The sequence below is a fragment of the Selaginella moellendorffii genome, unplaced genomic scaffold (genome assembly GCF_000143415.4).
Source record: "Selaginella moellendorffii unplaced genomic scaffold, v1.0 SELMOscaffold_4, whole genome shotgun sequence".
Taxonomy (NCBI): domain Eukaryota; kingdom Viridiplantae; phylum Streptophyta; class Lycopodiopsida; order Selaginellales; family Selaginellaceae; genus Selaginella; species Selaginella moellendorffii.
The window spans coordinates 782,432-795,866 of NW_003314265.1; the positions used below are offsets into that span (position 1 = coordinate 782,432).

The 13,435-nt window shown below is 50.7% G+C and overlaps 7 protein-coding genes across 9 annotated transcripts; 5 read left to right on the top strand and 2 right to left on the bottom strand.

Annotated features, from left to right (window-relative positions):
* Positions 1-2: 2 nt before the first annotated feature.
* On the top strand, positions 3-737 carry LOC112344485. The gene is made up of 2 exons (XM_024669368.1): positions 3-248; positions 335-737. Exons 1-2 carry the CDS (start codon positions 200-202, stop codon positions 709-711), a joined length of 426 nt encoding a protein of 141 aa, XP_024525136.1. The 5' UTR covers positions 3-199; the 3' UTR covers positions 712-737.
* Positions 738-3,363: 2,626 nt separating this feature from the next.
* Positions 3,364-3,944, top strand: LOC112344298 (probable small nuclear ribonucleoprotein G). The gene is made up of 4 exons (XM_024668743.1): positions 3,364-3,470; positions 3,533-3,555; positions 3,619-3,740; positions 3,804-3,944. The coding sequence occupies exons 1-4, from the start codon at positions 3,436-3,438 to the stop codon at positions 3,867-3,869; spliced, it is 246 nt and encodes an 81-aa protein (XP_024524511.1). The 5' UTR covers positions 3,364-3,435; the 3' UTR covers positions 3,870-3,944.
* Positions 3,915-5,505, bottom strand: LOC9654392 (protein TRIGALACTOSYLDIACYLGLYCEROL 2, chloroplastic). The gene is made up of 5 exons (XM_002964337.2): positions 4,891-5,505; positions 4,498-4,827; positions 4,311-4,426; positions 4,154-4,244; positions 3,915-4,081 (listed from the first exon to the last, which is right to left on the bottom strand). The coding sequence occupies exons 1-5, from the start codon at positions 5,416-5,418 to the stop codon at positions 3,983-3,985; spliced, it is 1,164 nt and encodes a 387-aa protein (XP_002964383.2). The 5' UTR covers positions 5,419-5,505; the 3' UTR covers positions 3,915-3,982.
* A 44-nt stretch (positions 5,506-5,549) lies between these two features.
* LOC9654393 lies at positions 5,550-7,765 on the top strand. 3 transcript variants are annotated; one of them, XM_024668738.1, is made up of 7 exons: positions 5,550-5,858; positions 5,916-6,617; positions 6,696-6,797; positions 6,850-6,989; positions 7,044-7,465; positions 7,533-7,577; positions 7,639-7,765. In XM_024668738.1, the coding sequence occupies exons 1-5, from the start codon at positions 5,640-5,642 to the stop codon at positions 7,408-7,410; spliced, it is 1,530 nt and encodes a 509-aa protein (XP_024524506.1). In that variant the 5' UTR covers positions 5,550-5,639; the 3' UTR covers positions 7,411-7,465; positions 7,533-7,577; positions 7,639-7,765. The 3 variants fall into 3 exon arrangements, with proteins under 3 accessions (XP_024524506.1, XP_024524504.1, XP_024524507.1); XM_024668736.1 differs by having other exon boundaries at positions 7,541-7,577; XM_024668739.1 differs by having other exon boundaries at positions 7,541-7,577; positions 7,642-7,765.
* On the top strand, positions 7,587-9,625 carry LOC112344296. Its single transcript, XM_024668740.1, has 5 exons — positions 7,587-7,687; positions 7,749-8,227; positions 8,309-8,604; positions 8,657-8,872; positions 8,929-9,625. Exons 2-5 carry the CDS (start codon positions 7,825-7,827, stop codon positions 9,379-9,381), a joined length of 1,368 nt encoding a protein of 455 aa, XP_024524508.1. The 5' UTR covers positions 7,587-7,687; positions 7,749-7,824; the 3' UTR covers positions 9,382-9,625.
* Positions 9,626-9,664: 39 nt separating this feature from the next.
* Positions 9,665-10,973, bottom strand: LOC112344297 (uncharacterized protein At4g22758-like). The gene is made up of 3 exons (XM_024668742.1): positions 10,311-10,973; positions 10,022-10,229; positions 9,665-9,950 (listed from the first exon to the last, which is right to left on the bottom strand). Exons 1-3 carry the CDS (start codon positions 10,680-10,682, stop codon positions 9,796-9,798), a joined length of 735 nt encoding a protein of 244 aa, XP_024524510.1. The 5' UTR covers positions 10,683-10,973; the 3' UTR covers positions 9,665-9,795.
* Positions 10,974-11,459: 486 nt separating this feature from the next.
* On the top strand, positions 11,460-13,161 carry LOC9655601 (succinate--CoA ligase [ADP-forming] subunit alpha, mitochondrial). Its single transcript, XM_024668741.1, has 7 exons — positions 11,460-11,733; positions 11,823-12,032; positions 12,270-12,440; positions 12,517-12,640; positions 12,700-12,761; positions 12,826-12,907; positions 12,957-13,161. The coding sequence occupies exons 1-7, from the start codon at positions 11,536-11,538 to the stop codon at positions 13,091-13,093; spliced, it is 984 nt and encodes a 327-aa protein (XP_024524509.1). The 5' UTR covers positions 11,460-11,535; the 3' UTR covers positions 13,094-13,161.
* The last annotated feature ends 274 nt before the right edge of the window (positions 13,162-13,435 follow it).

Below are 13,435 nucleotides of genomic sequence, written 5' to 3' on the forward strand. Positions count from 1 at the left end.
CGTGAATTTCAAATGTCAAGAACGATTGGAAGCAAGGAGTGATCGTTTGCCTCTGGATCCAATCTCTAGGGTTCTTCTATCGATCGCCAGGAGCGGGAATGGCGAACTGGCGCATGATTTTGGAGCTCATGCTGCTGGCGGCGGCTTCCATGGGTATCGTCGCAGCGGCGCTAGCGCGCCTCCCGTTCTATGGCGACGGATGATGCCCGCTGCGATGCTTCCACGTCGGCAAATCGCATTTCGAGACGGTACGATCTACTCTCTAGCTACGGTATGGCATGGCGCTATACCCCTGTTTCTTCCCAAGGATCTCTCTGACTGGGAATTGACACAGTCACAGGCAGCACTCTCTCTTTCACGCTTCTCCTCACAGGAAGAACAGTGTGCTTCTTCGATCCATACGCTTTTTCTATCTTACCGTGCTCCCTCGGAGTCCTACCTAGGAGATCGGCGCATTTTCTTCTCTCTCCTGCAAATTGCTCCACTGCCACCACTGTCCTGAATCCTGATGATCTGCCACCGCTGAGCACTGTCACGCAGCCCGTATATCTTTTTGGGTGGCACCGATCCTCCTCCAGGATCGCTTGCTCGTCGTTTCCACCCATCCAGAGTCAAACGACAGCTTTGTCAATCGATGGAGCGATGGATCACTCGATCTGGCTATTGCTTTCTCTGGGTATTTACAGCGAGCGCGGAGCTCTTGCAAATTAATCAAATCCTATCTAAATGAATTGCCAGCACCCTTTTGGAAAGACCCACAAGCACGAAGAACACGAGAGAGAAAAGAGAAGACACCGAGAAGGAACAAGCTTTGCGATCGCTGGGTGGATCGATCAACACATTCCACTACGGAATGGGACGACGACAGGGAAGCTCCAGGGACTGCTCAGCAAGACGATCCCACACTGGCTCTCCTTGGTGGACAGGCCGATCATGGCCTGGATGTAAGCCCTTCGCAGCTTCTTGAGGAACTCGAGCGGCGAGAGCCAGCTCCATCGTACGCGGCTGCAAATCCGGAGCCTCATCCGCCGCCACCGGCTCCTCCTTCGCGCGTGGTAGCCCGCCGATCCCACCCGGAGAGGCACACGCCATGAATTGCTGCTGGACGATCGAGTGAACATCCTCCTCGTTTTCGACCGCTGGTGCTGCTGCTGTTCTTGAGCTCTTGAAACTTCCTCTCCTTTTTGTTCTTCTTCCTGCTCCTCCTCCTCCTCCTCCTCCTCCTCCTCTTCGATGTAGCTCTGGAACAAATCTACCGGATCGTCGCCCCCGATCTCCTCCTCCTCGTGGATCTCGTCCAGGCGATGGTATGGCAGCCGCGTGAGCTTGATCTTGCTGATGAATCTTCTGCCGCTAGCGAGACCGCTGCTGGCGCTGCTTGGAATGGAAGGCACGTCTGCTGCTGCTGCTGCTGCTGCTGCTGCTTGCGCTGCTCCTCTCCCCATTTTTATAGAAAGATGCGATCCGACTCACAAGAAAGAAGAGCAAACGAAGAAAGAAGAAGGGACAGTGTGCGTTAAATGCCTCTTGTCTCTTGGGATTTTTTTTCCCCCTCTTTCCTTTTCTCCTTGTGGGGGGCAAGAACTGGGGAGCTCTGCTACTGCACCCTTTTGAGACACTGCTCACTGATGCGGTGGACTAAAGTCTCCTGTCTGACTTTGAATTGAATTGGATTCCTGGAGAAGAAAGCAATACCACCATTCACTACACTCACTCAAATCACTCCTCCACTACTGCTGGCTGGGGAGATCTTTGCTTCTTCTTTGTTTCTTTTTTTCTCCTTTGTTTTCTTTCTTCCAAGAAGAAGGACAAACTTGCAATTAAAACCATGCACACACCACCAGCCTTCACAGTGTCCAAAGAGGCCACAGAGCTTTGTTGGCTGCCTGGCCCTTGAGCTGGGGCCGGGGCTGGGGATGCTCTTGCTCTACTGCTATTCTTCTACACTCCTGAGCTCTCTGGCCTCTTTGTTGGCGCTGGACTGTGAGGAAATCTCTGTGAGCGAGAGATTTTTAAAGGCTGTAAAGAGATTTTACAAATCTTCTCTAGACCACCACAAGCTTTGAATGGTCGATCATGAAATGCGTAACAAGGACCACTCACACACGGGGGGCTGTAAAGCAAAATGTTTTCTATGGTGAAAGGAAGTGGGATCTTAAAGAGCAGGGGGAAAAGGTGGGGAGAGTGATTGATCACGATCGATTTTGCGCTAACTTTCTATCGCGACAATACAAATACCGGCATGTTTCCTGTGACGAAAGCAAAGTTTGGGGCTCGCAGGAAAGAAAGAGCGAGGGAAGGAAAATGTCGATCCACCAACCAAAGTGGTGTTGTTGTGTGTGATGCCGAGACGATTGGATCGGGAATTCCGGAAGAACACGAACATTTCACTCTCTCTCTTTTTCTTTCAGTGGAGGAGATAAAGACGAATGCGAGGGATAAGAAGCAAGAAGAGTGCTAACATACGACTGGGACTAAACGACGGATCCAATTAGGTCGCCATAGCCACCACGTCCCTTTATTCACTCTTTCTCTCCCCACTCAATCAATGTGTAGGGAATTGGGGCTTGCTTGTTAGCACGGAGAAAAAGCCGACACAGCGAGATGAGTGACCCGTGGTGGACTGATCATACATACGTTTCTTTCTTGTCAATAGAGAGACCAGTGCGCATAGCCTATATACTAAAATCCCAGAACGAAGTACAAATCTTTTGGACGGACCCTTCGCCCCTCAAGCTTCGTGATTAACAATGGTAGATTTCACGGTAAAAGGTCGAGATTTCTATAGGCTCTCTGCCCTATGATCCTTCTCCAGGACCACAAGAAGAAAAAGTTGGCGGGAGCTAGAACGGGGCTACATTGGGTTTTCTGGGTGAGAGGACACAACATGCAAACACAAGCACGAGCCTTGCATGCCACCGCCCCTGCAAACGCTGGCGTGTACAACGGTGGCACGTAAGAACCCTAACCGACTCTTCATTTTTCTAGGTTTTGTGGAGATTTGCAAGATCAAGCTTGCATGGCTCGAGCGAGGGGATTTAGATTCGTATCCCGGCTGTGGGGGAGAGCTTGTGGAGTGAGACGCCCCAGGCTTATAAAACAGGCACCGCTTGGACTTCTCCCATGGGACGCTCCTAAACAATGGCGAGAGAAGGTTCCCGGTCAATGACTTGATGGATGAGCAACCAAGCATGGTCAGAGAAAATTCACGAAGAATTTTAATAGTCAAAGGCCCTTTGGAGCCATTTTGATCACCAAAAACGAGAGCTCTTTCTACAAAAGTGCATTGATCCATCGAAAGTGGTCAGCACAGAATGCAAGCTAAAAACCCTAAGCCCTAGGGCCGTTTTTGGGTACTCTAACGGCTGGGATGCTGCCACGTAGCCAAGATCATTTTTTAGGGTTCCTGGCGAGGGAAGCGAGCGCCAAAGCACCATGAGCAAGTCTGGGCAGCCGCCGGATCTCAAGAAGTAAGTGTAGAAGTTTTCCTCGGGCCACTGCTTGACTGATTTCTTTCTTTCGCCGGCGCTAGGTACATGGATTTGAAGCTTATGAGTGAGTATTCTCTTCTTCCCAGTCTTTCGTTATGGTTCTTTTCGTTTCCTTTGTTTCTAACAGTCAAGCTCAACGCAAACCGAGTTGTGGTGGGCGTGCTGAGAGGATTCGATCAGTTCATGAACCTCGTCCTGGACAACACCATGGAGATCAGTGGCAACGAGAGAACGGAGATTGGCATGGTGGTAAGTAGTAGCAAAACTCTGCGCTCGAGCTTTCGTCACACCTTTTTCTTTTTACTCTCGCAGGTGATCAGGGGAAACAGCGTCGCCATGATCGAAGCTCTGGAACCTGTGGCGCCGAGAGCGCAGTAGAGGTTTTTAGCTCTGGAATTTTGTTAAAACCTCTCGCAAGCAAAGAACCAAGAATTGTTTTCATCTTTGCTGTTGCAAAAAAAAAAACCGTAGATTCTTCTTACTTGGGTTTTCTAGTCTGCGACAAGCCGGCTCAGCGATTGGATGAGCTGCTTGAGGTTGTAGCGTGTTCCAGCGTCTCCTGTCAACCCACTTATGTCCTCGCTAATGCTCTGGACAAGATTCCAAAGGCGACAGAGATGAGATCCCTGTACTGTTCTAGAAATACAGAGCTTTTTCTTTACCTCGATGTGCTTCAAAGTTTTTGTTAATGTGGAGACCGACTGGCGAAGCAGCTCCGTGTTCTCTGGCGTCAAAACTGAGCTGTTGAGCTTTCTACAAGAAAAAACTGGATAAGCTTTAGTGGTGGCAGAGGAGAAAGAGAAAAAACCACTTTGGCACCTTAAATCTTCCCCGGCCTCCGCTGCAACTTTTGTCAGCTTCTCGAATTCTTTAAGAAGCCCACCATCTCTGATTTCCTTGATCAGAGGTTCCATGTCGCCAGCCATTGATTGAACCTGGGCCAGCATCACTTTGTTAGACAAAAATCCACACTTGGGACTAGGAAAACTGGGAAACCAATGCCTACCTTGGCGAGAAGAGGCTTGGCTTCTTCTACCGCCAGACTCATGCGCTCGCCAACGTCGTAAAGCCTCTTTACTCCTTGTGCATCAATCTGCTTCGCGAGTTTAGTGCATATCCCGACGAGTTCATCCAGACTGACACCTTGCTCGCCTCGAATGCTTTCCCGGTCGCAAACAATGAGGCCCTCGCCTTTGCAGTCTGGATGAAGGGGACCGACTGTCGGACTGGGAATGGGATGTTGCGGCGTGATATCAATCAGCGTCTCGCTCACCAAGCCCGACTGGTTCACTTCCACGAGCGCGTTGCGAGGGATCACCAGGTTTGCATCGACAATCTAAAGAGAAAAGATAAGAACCAAAGAAAACACCAAGGGAAAAAAAACGAGGAAGAGAAATACCTGGACTTCCACGTCGAGCTTCTCCAAAGTTGGCTTGACACGAATCACAGTCCCGACGTCGACACCGCGAATTCGCACGGGAGTCCCGACAGTGATCCCCCAAGCCTTGGCAAACTCGAATGTGGCAAAGTATTTGCGAGAGCGAGCTCTCAGCTGTGTGCCTTTGACCCAAGCCAGCGTGAGCCCAAGCAGCACGATTCCACCCAGAAGAAACAATCCGAGCCCGGCCTCCCACAGGCTCTTCTTTCCAAATCCAAAGTTACTCAGAGGATGCGAGATTTGGTTCCACATCGACCGGGGAAAATCCAGCAGCGCCTTGAGGCTGCTCTTGGATTTGCGCTGCGGCGGCGGCGACGGATTCACGGCCCGCGGCTCCGAATTGCTCGCTCTGATAATCCGCCGCTGGAATCTGTGCTTGCGGAGGATTGTCAGCGGATCGAAACTGCTCGAGAGCCTGCGGAGAGATCTGGCGATCGGCCGGCATCCTGGAGGCGCGCATGCTATTGAAAGCGCTGTTGGATTCATCATAGCCGCATCTAGAAGAACCCTAGCTGGGGAGGAGAAGAGGAATGCCGCATACCGGAAAATTGGTGCTCATGATGTTCCATCGGCATTATAAACCCTATTTTCTTTTTTAGGGTTTATGCATGGCAGCGCTGGTTGGATTGCCGCTCCTCCGCTGCGGCGGCGTGGATTTCGATCGCTGGCCGAGTCCGCGGCATCGAAATGCAGCTGGATTTTCGGTAAGAATGCCGGCGCTGAGGATTTGCGCCGCGGCTCCCAAGCACAGGAATTTTGCTAGGAAAAGCGACAATGCCTGGAACCAAGCGCTCCAGAACGAGGCTAAGAAGAGGAATGGAAGCTCTCCTCGTCCTAAACAGAAGACAGAATGGAAGAAGAAGAAACCTGTGTCCAAGGATGTGTCGGGAATGTTTATAATCGATCGAGAGGAAGTTCTTCAAGAAGAAGTAAGTTTCTCCATCCCAACCTCCTTAGAATTCTTGTGACTCTCGTTTTCCTGGCAGGAAATAGTGCCAACACCGGCTTGGAATACGTTTGCTAGCAACAGCCATGGTGTTTGGAGAGGAGTCGGAGCAGTTTTTTCTCCGGACACAGCAGCGGTGGAGCCAGTGGGTCTGGGTGGTAGAAACGAGTATCTCTACGACTGCCGGATCGTCAGTTTCGTGGAGTCTGTTCCCGAGAAGAGAAGCATCGACAGGGAAGTGCTGTGGAATTTGCAGAATCCTTACGCTAGCAAAACACAGGAGAAGGTCCAATCACAAGACGAATTAATTGAGCAAGATTTGGCGATAGAAGAGGCAGGATTAGATTTGGAGACTGATAGTGGTGGCGAAGAAGGTTCTGTAGAAGATGGAGCCTCCGACGAAGACGATGTGGAGAGAGAGGCCGATGGGACTAGTGGTGAAGAAGAGTTGACGGACGGTGATGGAGAATTTGATGATAACGAACAGGAACTTGATGATGACTTTGATGACGATGAGGATGACTTTGATGAAGATGACGAAGAAGAACTAGATTCGGACGATGTTGCAGGGGTCGAAGATCCTGAAGGAAGCTCTTCTGAAACTGAAGGTAGTACGTCTCAGGAAGGAAGTGTCGAACCGTTTACTTTATGTGAACTCAAGGCCAAGCACTCATACGAAGGCATGAAGGATGTGATGGAGAAGGAAACAATCGGCATGGAGCCGGGTCTTGTGTTCTTTGAGGTAAAGCCCGCCTGTGGTTTGTGTCAAGTAACAGTTTCCTTTTTACTCCCTCTGCTATTTTTTTTCTTTCTACATCAGGACGGAGCTTTTTCTCGGGGACCAACACGCCTGCTCAGAGCGAAAGATGACACAACCATTGCAAGGGGCTACTTTTACTCACCAACGCACAAAGTAGAGCAGGTGAGTAGACATTTTCTCTTGGTTCCATGTTTTGAAAGCCGGTGTTTTCAAGTGTCTAGTTCGAGCTGGGCATAAGCGGGTGCGGATATGTCACACGATCTCAGTGAATGACGAAACAGACGAAGTGGAAGTCTTGCGCGTCGCTGCGTACGAGGAAGAATGGCTAGGACCTGTAAATGAGCAAAGCTTCAGGTAAATCAAGTTCGCAGTACATGCCTGGCACTGATGGCTGGTTAACTTGAAAAGGTCATCGAGCAACCCCGAGCTCAAGTTGCTATCACAGCGCTCACGCCTCCAATCAAAGGACTTGGTCGGAACTTGGAAGGTGTTTGAGATATATTCTTCAGTCACTCAACAGCAGGATAGCGGAGTATTCACTTGCACAGAGTTCAAGAGGCGCAGGAGGATACCAGCGGCCAGCAGCGAGCAAGAACCGGCCGTGCTGTGGCTGCCAGGTGACATCTACACATACGTCCATTTGACCACAGCAGGCGTCCTGAGAATCGGTGCTGGCTGGAGATTGGAAGAGAAAACGAATCTGGTGATTGAGAGAGACTACGATCCAGACGGCGAGCTACTCGGAGCCCGGGCTCAGACCGAAATACTGCTCTAAGTCAACGATAGGGGGACACGGTTCTACTGTCCATGTCAACAACATAAGACTAAAGGTGAGGCTCCTCTTTTCTTTTCCTTCGGTGTCTCGTAGCTGACTTATCTCTGCGATTGTGATTGCAAAACAATAGGAGAATTTTCGAAAGGACGCACTGCTCAGCTGTTAAAGTGAGTTTCTTTAACCTGGGAAAGGAGGAGAGCCCTAATGATGTGCTTTTCTACGTTTCAGTAGTGCTGCTGCCGGCTACTTCCAGCAGGAGTTGGGCGTTCTTGGCAAGGTGAAAGATTTCTAGTGCAAAACGCTGTATGGCAGATAGCATTTTGATTTGTAACTTGCAGATCAGTATTTGACATCACATAGCTGGATTCGGAGTAGTTTGGAGACAGTTTTCGGGTCCATGCTCTTCCCGGGTCCATGATTCTGATCTCCGACAGGTTGGGTAAAATGGGCGTCGGCCAGAAGACTGTGCTGGCTGTGAAAAGCGTTTCTGCGGGATCAGAGGCCTGGAGCGAGGATAAGTTTCTTCCGGGAGACGTGATCGAGCAGCTCAGAACCGGAAGCCAGGTGGTTGCTGCTGTAAAATCTCCTTTTTCGGGAGGGAAGACTGGCTTTGGTCGAGAGCTCCGGAAACTTGCCTCTGCAAAAGAAAGGATCTATGTGAGAATTTCTCGGCAAGGGAGGAGGCTAGAAATCACTGCGTCTGTGGTTGCTGAGGAGTCTGTGCTTCGAAAGCATTATGCACTGGCAGATTATGAAGATAAGAGCTACACGGCCACCTTTATGGATGCTACTGAAGAGGAATGCGCTCTTATTCAAGGTAAGGCCTTTGCGTTTTTAGCAGTTGCGTCGAATTTTCAACTCGCCAGTTTTTTTTTTTTTTTTTTTTCTTGACTTTTAGACCAGACGCAGAAGGTTTTAGAAGGCAGAGGCAAGTCCAGAACTTCCAACACACAGATGAGAGGCTGCGTTATTTCGTACGCGTGGCAACAAAAGATGCAGCATTTTCTTCCTCCTCCAAATTCGTCAATTGTTTTCTCACTGCTCGTTATGCCGTTTAAGCAAGCTCAACTGGGAGCAGGTTACAACGATGTCGATGACACTTCAGCAAGAGCAATGGCGTGGCTGTCGGCTTCACAAAAGGTAGGAGTACCTATCATTTTTGTGAACATCCAAACAGAACCAATTCTCAGACAGGTAACTGCCTTTAGTAGCAAGTTAAAGTTTCTTAACAAAATTCTGTTTGCAGGGCTCGAGTGCCAGAGGATTTGGCGTGGCTGGTCAAGAAGAGGCATCGAGTGTTGCAAACTCGGGAAGCTATACTGTTCACGATGAGGCTGGAAGCGATATAGGGGTGCTGAGAGGAGTTCGTCTGTGGTTCGCTCCTGCTGCATCAGAGTTGGCATTGAATCTTGTTCCACATGAAAGCGAAAGACTAGGCGTCGGCATCAGTCACACTGAGGAGGTATGTTGGATTTATTTGTTTTTACTGCTCTTTGTTTATACGTCTAGAACTTCCAGGGGTTTCTCTACGTATCATCGGTCGAATCTGGAACTGCAGCCGACCGTGCTGGACTAAAGCAACTGCATGATTCCGGGCGTGCAGCCGGAAAGCTACTAGTGATTTCCCGGATTACTGGAAGAAAAGTCGCCCCCTGGATGGTGCAGTCCTCCGGCGCCATTCGCTGCTTCGACACGCTACTGATCAGCGAGATCCTCTCCTTGCACAAGCAGTCACTGGAGCCGATCCAGATGTTCGTCATGCTGTGGAACGGCGTCGTCCTACTGCCGCGTGGAGCCGACGGCGTCGAGTCGGCACTCTCGTCCAGCGACTTCAGCAGCGACAGCCAGCGAGTTTCCAGGACAAGAACGAGCTCGAGCTCGTCAAGGGTGGTGAAGTGGCAGGACAGCGGCGACTCGGGCAATCACTGTTCCGTCCGTTACGAAAACGAGGATTTCTCCTTCAGCTTGTAGACGGGTGGTGGAGGCAGTGGAGGAGACAAGGACATAAGAGACAGGGACAGAGATAGAGATGGATTGGTGGACGGTGCAGTGGGAGGATGATCGACCGACAAGTTTGACCGCAGTGGTGGTCACAGGTACATTCAAGAATTTGATTCCTGGCAGCTTCTGGAAAGCAGGCGTGGGACCGTTTCCGGTCTGGGATCATGCAAAGACACGAGAATATAAAAAAAGGCTCGGCACGATCAGATGATCAGATGGGATTTATCACCAGGCATGACGTTGGAGACTTATGCACACAAGAAATGGTTTCGTGTGGATTAGATGGAGAAACAATGATAAACAATGCGCGGAGATGCCTTACGCTATAGACCAACCATTCACGGCAAATATCTTCTTCTGGCTTTGCCTTGCGTTGCGGTTGAGCTAAACCAACGACTTGATGCCAGTGACGTAACTCCACCAGGATTTGGAGGTGGAAGAAGTCTTGGACTCTTCGCCGCAGCTGTTCTTGAGGGTAACAGGGCACAGGACGAAGTTCCGGGTTCCCATGTTGGCGATCCGATCATCTGGCTTGAGTGCTGACAAAACCAAGCGGCAGGAAACGTTTGGTAAGACTGACACTTCCACGAGCAGGAGAGATGGAGCGAACCTTGGGAACTGAACTGAGAATCATACAGCTCGAACTCCCGCGTGCTACGACCGAGAGCTGGAACACGGCCTTCGTGTGCGTACTTGAGAAGCGCCATCTTGATCACCTCCTTGACGGTGGCGTCGCTGGTGACAACCATCCTCAGAGGGCCCGTGCTGCCGAGAACAGTCACAGTTACAAGGGTCTTCTTGGTATCAATCGGCATCCCCTGGAAGGAGAAGAAGGAGAAGCTTTGAGCGACGAAGAACCGGAAGAAAGAATGGAAGAAGAACCAGAAGAAGAAAGGTACCTGGAACTGATTGAAGAGCTGAACGAGTGCGAGATATGGAGTATCCTTGGTGCCGTCCTGCCGCTGCTGCTGCTGCTGCTGCTGCTGGGATGCGTCATGGATCGACGCAGCGGACTGGGTCCGAGTGGCGACCTTGTCCATGAAAGCTTGGCCTTGGGCGGAGTCCCACGAGTAGGAGGAGCCGTAAGGCGGATGCACAGGATGGTGTGGCCGTGGAGGTGGCAGCTTGGAAGATCTGGGAGTATGCGAGGAGCCATCCTTGTGTGGTGGGCTCTTCTTCCTCTTGCTCGGACAGCGCGAGGTGGATTGCGAGCGTGAGGAAGACGGCGACATGGACGACTTGGGTAACTTACGGGGCATAAGCTGCTCCATTCTTGGCCGCCGCCGCCGCCGCGAGCAAGAGGGTCACTGCTCGACGGAGTGGAGAGTGCAGCGACGAGCAGAGTCCTGGGAGACTGGCCGCTGGTGTGATCATCAGCCCGAGAGCTTGGGGATTGGATCCTGGCATAAAGTGGGAGCTGGGAATGCGTGCTCTCACGCAACAAGACACGGAAGGAATCGAGCGAGTAGCGAAGAAGACGAGGAGACCCAAACCCGAGAGACCCTTTATCCTATGCGACTGGATGAGATCGAGCAAGCGCCAGTGGCCATAGCCAAGTTGCTGATTGCTTGCTCGAGGAAGGAGGAGGAGAAAGAGCCCTCTACGAGAATGGTTTGTGAGAAAGGGGAAAGAAGAATTATAAATGCGACTGCCACGTGTACCGCCGCCGGCGTTGCCGCGTGGACACGTCCTGTGACGTGGATGCCCTCGTGGACAAAAACACTTGTTAGCGCCATTGGAAGCCACACACACGGTAACACGCTAATCGCTAGAGACCAAATGGAGAACGATCCAGCGATTGAGGGTTTTGGCAGTGTGTCGCTCGATCACAAATGGGCCAGGGGAAAGAATCTTAGCACGGACCGTTTGTTGCCTTGTTCCGATTAAATCGTGTATCACACCAACATTGTCCTCTGTGGCGTGTCGGATCGATTGATTGGCCACTCATCCTACAAGGACGACGCAGTTTGGGCACTAGCGCGTGTAGGATTGAAGGACTCGCAAGACTCTCCAGTACCCGAGGTAGAAGACGACGCTTTTAGGGTTCTTGGCGATAAATTAGGGATTTGGAATATTCTCTAGGAAATATGCTTTGAGAGGAGGAGCCACAGGGAGGGCGGGGCGATGAGATCGGCGGCGAGGAGGATCGCGGCATTCGTGGAGCGCAGCAGCAGCGCTGGATCGCAGCGCCGGGGTTTCGGGAGCTCGGCGTCCACGCCCGCCGTGTTCGTCGACAAGAACACGCGCGTCCTCTGCCAGGGCATCACGGGCAAGAATGGGACCTTCCACACCGAGCAGGCGATCGAGTACGGCACCAAAATGGTAAGCCTTTTCGCGATTTCTAGGTCAAAGAGGGAAGATCTGGGATTGGAATTGGGATCGATGGATTCGTGTATACTTTGGTGGTCCAGGTCGGGGGCGTCACTCCCAAAAAGGGAGGCACAGAGCACCTAGGGCTCCCGGTGTTTAACTCGGTGCACGAGGCCAAGGCCGAGACCAAGGCCAATGCGACCGTCATCTACGTTCCGCCCAAGTTCGCAGCTGCCGCGATCATGGAGGCCGTGGAAGCCGAGCTCGATCTGGTGGTTTGCATCACGGAAGGCATCCCACAGCACGACATGGTACGAGAGTTTTTTTTTTCTTCTTCTTCTTTAGAGTTGTGCTGTTCTACTTGGAATCATTTTTTTCCTGGAGTCGTGACTGACTAGTAGTTTTGCTTCTAGAGCTTGGTTTGTGTGCTATGATTGACTTAAAGCTCTAAGTTTTGTTCTCTAGGACTTCTAAGTTTCTTCTCTAGATCTAGATATGACTTTGAAAGTTTATCTTTTCTAAGTTCTGAATATACTTTCTTTTGACAGGTTAAGGTGAAGTCTGCCATGAAATCCCAGAGCAAGACGCGCTTGATCGGACCAAACTGCCCTGGGATCATCAAGCCTGGAGAGTGTAAGATCGGAATCATGCCGGGATACATCCACAAGCCGGGTCGCATTGGCATTGTTTCTCGGTCCGGTACACTGACTTACGAAGCGGTACTGAAACATTTTCTCGTTTTATCAGAGTTAGCTTATGTGACATCCTTTGCTTTTCTCTTTTCTTCTTTTGCAGGTTTTTCAAACGACTGCTGTTGGTCTGGGCCAGTCGACCTGCGTTGGGATCGGAGGCGATCCATTCAACGGAACGAATTTCGTGGACTGTTTGGAGCGTTTTGTCCAGGACTCACAAACGGAAGGTATGACGCTCTCTTATTTACGCTGCGAGTGTCGGTTCAAGTCCTTTCCGCTTTGCCAGGCATTGTTTTGATTGGAGAGATTGGTGGAACCGCGGAAGAGGATGCTGCGCAATTTATCAAGGTGAAACTCGATCTCTTAATTTGTATAACGCCTTGGACATAACTTGAGGAGGACACTCTTGCAGGAGAGTGGGACGGAAAAGCCTGTAGTGTCCTTCATTGCAGGATTGACAGCCCCGCCCGGGCGTCGAATGGGTCACGCTGGAGGTAAGCTTGAAATTTCAAGCATAAAAGATAAATGGTGTGTTCCTTGCAGCTATAATCTCGGGAGGCAAAGGCACGGCCCAGGACAAAATCAAAACACTGAAAGCTGCGGGAGTCACGGTTGTAGAATCACCAGCCAAGATTGGTGAAGCGATGCACCAGGAATTTAAGAAGCGAAACATGCTTTGACAATGTCGATCGAGAGAGAGAGAGACAGAGACACGAGAAATAACACACTATTTTTTGTTCTCCATTTTTATAGAGTCATTAAATACACTGTTTTAGATCAATGGTGGACGCTCTCCACACGGATTGGAGAGAAGTAACCATTCCCAGTGATATGGGAGAGGATCTCTTGGATCGTGTTGTTTGTCTTCTTCACGCAGTTCTGGGTATGGATTTCCTTGGACATCTCCCGGATCATGCGCACTTTCATCCCATCAAACTTGTACTTGAATAGCGTGCAAAAGTTTCCGCCTTCTTTGATTTGAACCCCATACCAGACTTTATCTCCCCTAGATCTTCTAGAAT

Excerpts from the sequence above, each read along its gene's own strand:
- LOC112344298 (XM_024668743.1), top strand. The coding sequence starts at position 3,436 with ATGAGCAAGTCTGGGCAGCCGCCGGATCTCAAGAA. Across the intron at positions 3,556-3,618 it reads CATGGATTTGAAGCTTATGA|TCAAGCTCAACGCAAACCGA; the intron begins GTGAGTATTCTC and ends TGTTTCTAACAG. Across the intron at positions 3,741-3,803 it reads GAACGGAGATTGGCATGGTG|GTGATCAGGGGAAACAGCGT; the intron begins GTAAGTAGTAGC and ends TTACTCTCGCAG.
- LOC112344297 (XM_024668742.1), bottom strand. The coding sequence starts at position 10,682 with ATGGAGCAGCTTATGCCCCGTAAGTTACCCAAGTCGTCCATGTCGCCG. Across the intron at positions 10,230-10,310 it reads AGCTCTTCAATCAGTTCCAG|GGGATGCCGATTGATACCAA; the intron begins GTACCTTTCTTC and ends TTCTCCTTCCAG. Across the intron at positions 9,951-10,021 it reads TTCTCAGTTCAGTTCCCAAG|CACTCAAGCCAGATGATCGG; the intron begins GTTCGCTCCATC and ends TGGTTTTGTCAG.
- LOC9654392 (XM_002964337.2), bottom strand. The coding sequence starts at position 5,418 with ATGATGAATCCAACAGCGCTTTCAATAGCATGCGCGCCTCCAGGATGC. Across the intron at positions 4,828-4,890 it reads AGCTCGACGTGGAAGTCCAG|ATTGTCGATGCAAACCTGGT; the intron begins GTATTTCTCTTC and ends TTTTCTCTTTAG. Across the intron at positions 4,245-4,310 it reads GAGGCCGGGGAAGATTTAAG|AAAGCTCAACAGCTCAGTTT; the intron begins GTGCCAAAGTGG and ends TTTTTCTTGTAG.
- LOC9655601 (XM_024668741.1), top strand. The coding sequence starts at position 11,536 with ATGAGATCGGCGGCGAGGAGGATCGCGGCATTCGTGGAGCGCAGCAGC. Across the intron at positions 12,441-12,516 it reads GTACACTGACTTACGAAGCG|GTTTTTCAAACGACTGCTGT; the intron begins GTACTGAAACAT and ends CTTCTTTTGCAG. Across the intron at positions 12,908-12,956 it reads TCGAATGGGTCACGCTGGAG|CTATAATCTCGGGAGGCAAA; the intron begins GTAAGCTTGAAA and ends TGTTCCTTGCAG.
- LOC112344296 (XM_024668740.1), top strand. The coding sequence starts at position 7,825 with ATGATTCTGATCTCCGACAGGTTGGGTAAAATGGGCGTCGGCCAGAAG. Across the intron at positions 8,228-8,308 it reads GGAATGCGCTCTTATTCAAG|ACCAGACGCAGAAGGTTTTA; the intron begins GTAAGGCCTTTG and ends CTTGACTTTTAG. Across the intron at positions 8,873-8,928 it reads GCATCAGTCACACTGAGGAG|GGGTTTCTCTACGTATCATC; the intron begins GTATGTTGGATT and ends TAGAACTTCCAG.
- LOC9654393 (XM_024668738.1), top strand. The coding sequence starts at position 5,640 with ATGCCGGCGCTGAGGATTTGCGCCGCGGCTCCCAAGCACAGGAATTTT. Across the intron at positions 5,859-5,915 it reads AGGAAGTTCTTCAAGAAGAA|GAAATAGTGCCAACACCGGC; the intron begins GTAAGTTTCTCC and ends TTTTCCTGGCAG. Across the intron at positions 6,798-6,849 it reads CAACGCACAAAGTAGAGCAG|TGTCTAGTTCGAGCTGGGCA; the intron begins GTGAGTAGACAT and ends GGTGTTTTCAAG.
- LOC112344485 (XM_024669368.1), top strand. The coding sequence starts at position 200 with ATGATGCCCGCTGCGATGCTTCCACGTCGGCAAATCGCATTTCGAGAC. Across the intron at positions 249-334 it reads GCAAATCGCATTTCGAGACG|TCACAGGCAGCACTCTCTCT; the intron begins GTACGATCTACT and ends GAATTGACACAG.